Source organism: Otolemur garnettii, unplaced genomic scaffold (assembly GCF_000181295.1).
Source record: "Otolemur garnettii isolate 467f Iridium unplaced genomic scaffold, OtoGar3 scaffold00001, whole genome shotgun sequence".
NCBI lineage: Eukaryota > Metazoa > Chordata > Mammalia > Primates > Galagidae > Otolemur > Otolemur garnettii.
In genome coordinates, this window is record NW_003852396.1 from 47123940 (window position 1) to 47125215 (window position 1276).

At 41.0% G+C, this 1276-nt stretch overlaps 1 protein-coding gene across 1 annotated transcript in view; it reads left to right on the forward strand.

Annotated features, from left to right (window-relative positions):
• Positions 1-1276, forward strand: part of LDHAL6A (lactate dehydrogenase A like 6A) — a 17382-nt gene that overhangs the window by 13801 nt on the left and 2305 nt on the right. The window contains exon 5 of the mRNA XM_023518896.1: positions 611-784. Coding sequence (XP_023374664.1) covers positions 611-784 — 174 coding nt within the window. The remainder of the gene's footprint in view (positions 1-610; positions 785-1276) is intronic.

Below are 1276 nucleotides of genomic sequence, written 5' to 3' on the forward strand. Positions count from 1 at the left end.
CTGGGGATTCGAACCCGCCACCTTAGGTGTATGTGGCTGGCGCCTTAGCCGCTTGAGCCACAGGCGCTGAGCCAGTTTATTTTATTTTGAGACAGAGTCTCACTATGTTACCCTTGGTAGAGTGCTATAGCATCATAGCTTACAGCAACCTCAAACTCCTGGGCTTAAGGAATTCTCTTGTCTCAGCCTCCCGAGTAGCTAAGACTATAGACGCCTACCACAACGCCCAGCTATTTTTAGAGATCGGGTCTCTTGCTCAGGCTGGTCTTGAGCCTGTGAGCTCAGGCAATCTACCTGCCTCAGCCTACCAGAGTGCTAGGCTTACAGACATGAGCAACCATGCCTGGTCAATTTTTTTTTTTAATTAAGTTTTTTTTTTTGTTTTTGACCATCCATCTGCTGAAGATACTAGTTTTACTATAGGTATATAAAAAAAGAACAGGAGGCTGAGGCAGGAGGATCACTTGAGCCCAGGAATTCAAGATTACAGTGATATGTTCGCAGGCCATTGCACTCTAGCCTGGGCAACAGAGTGAGACTCTATTAATAAATAAATGTGTATATCACTTAAGATGAGAACTTTTTCTGACTTGTACTTTTTTCTTCTTAGTGGATATCTTAACTTACGTAGCCTGGAAGTTGAGTGCATTTCCCAAAAACCGTGTGATTGGAAGTGGCTGTAATCTGGACACTGCCCGTTTCCGTTACTTTATTGGACAAAGGCTTGGTATCCACTCCGAGAGCTGTCATGGGCTGGTCCTTGGAGAGCACGGAGACTCAAGTGGTAAGCCTAAAGCTTCATTAAGCCCTGCATGCTCTCTGAAACATATTTCACTATCATGATGAATTATAGATGTACTTACTATGTAAAATAGCTCCTGGATGGGGAGAAAAGCTTTATGCCACTTTAGACCCTTTTAGTAGTGTTTACTTTTTAGCACATTCATTGTCTTCATGATAATATAAAAAATACAAATTTGAAAATGTGATATTGCTATCATAGCGATTATAGATCATAGTGCTTTTTTTACTTAATACAGAACTAAATAACATGATACAGTTTTCTTTGATCTTAGAATACTCTAGACCAGAGGTCATTATAATTCAGCTAACATGAAGTCTTTAGACTAAGGGATGGGCATACCTGGAGAATTAAGGGAAGAAGAAAGGTGCTTGGTGACAGCAACCTTTTTTTCCTTTTGTTTCTTCTCACTAAAAATGTTTGAAATCCATATAATATAAACCCTACCGGCTAGGCGCCTATAGCTCACCCGGC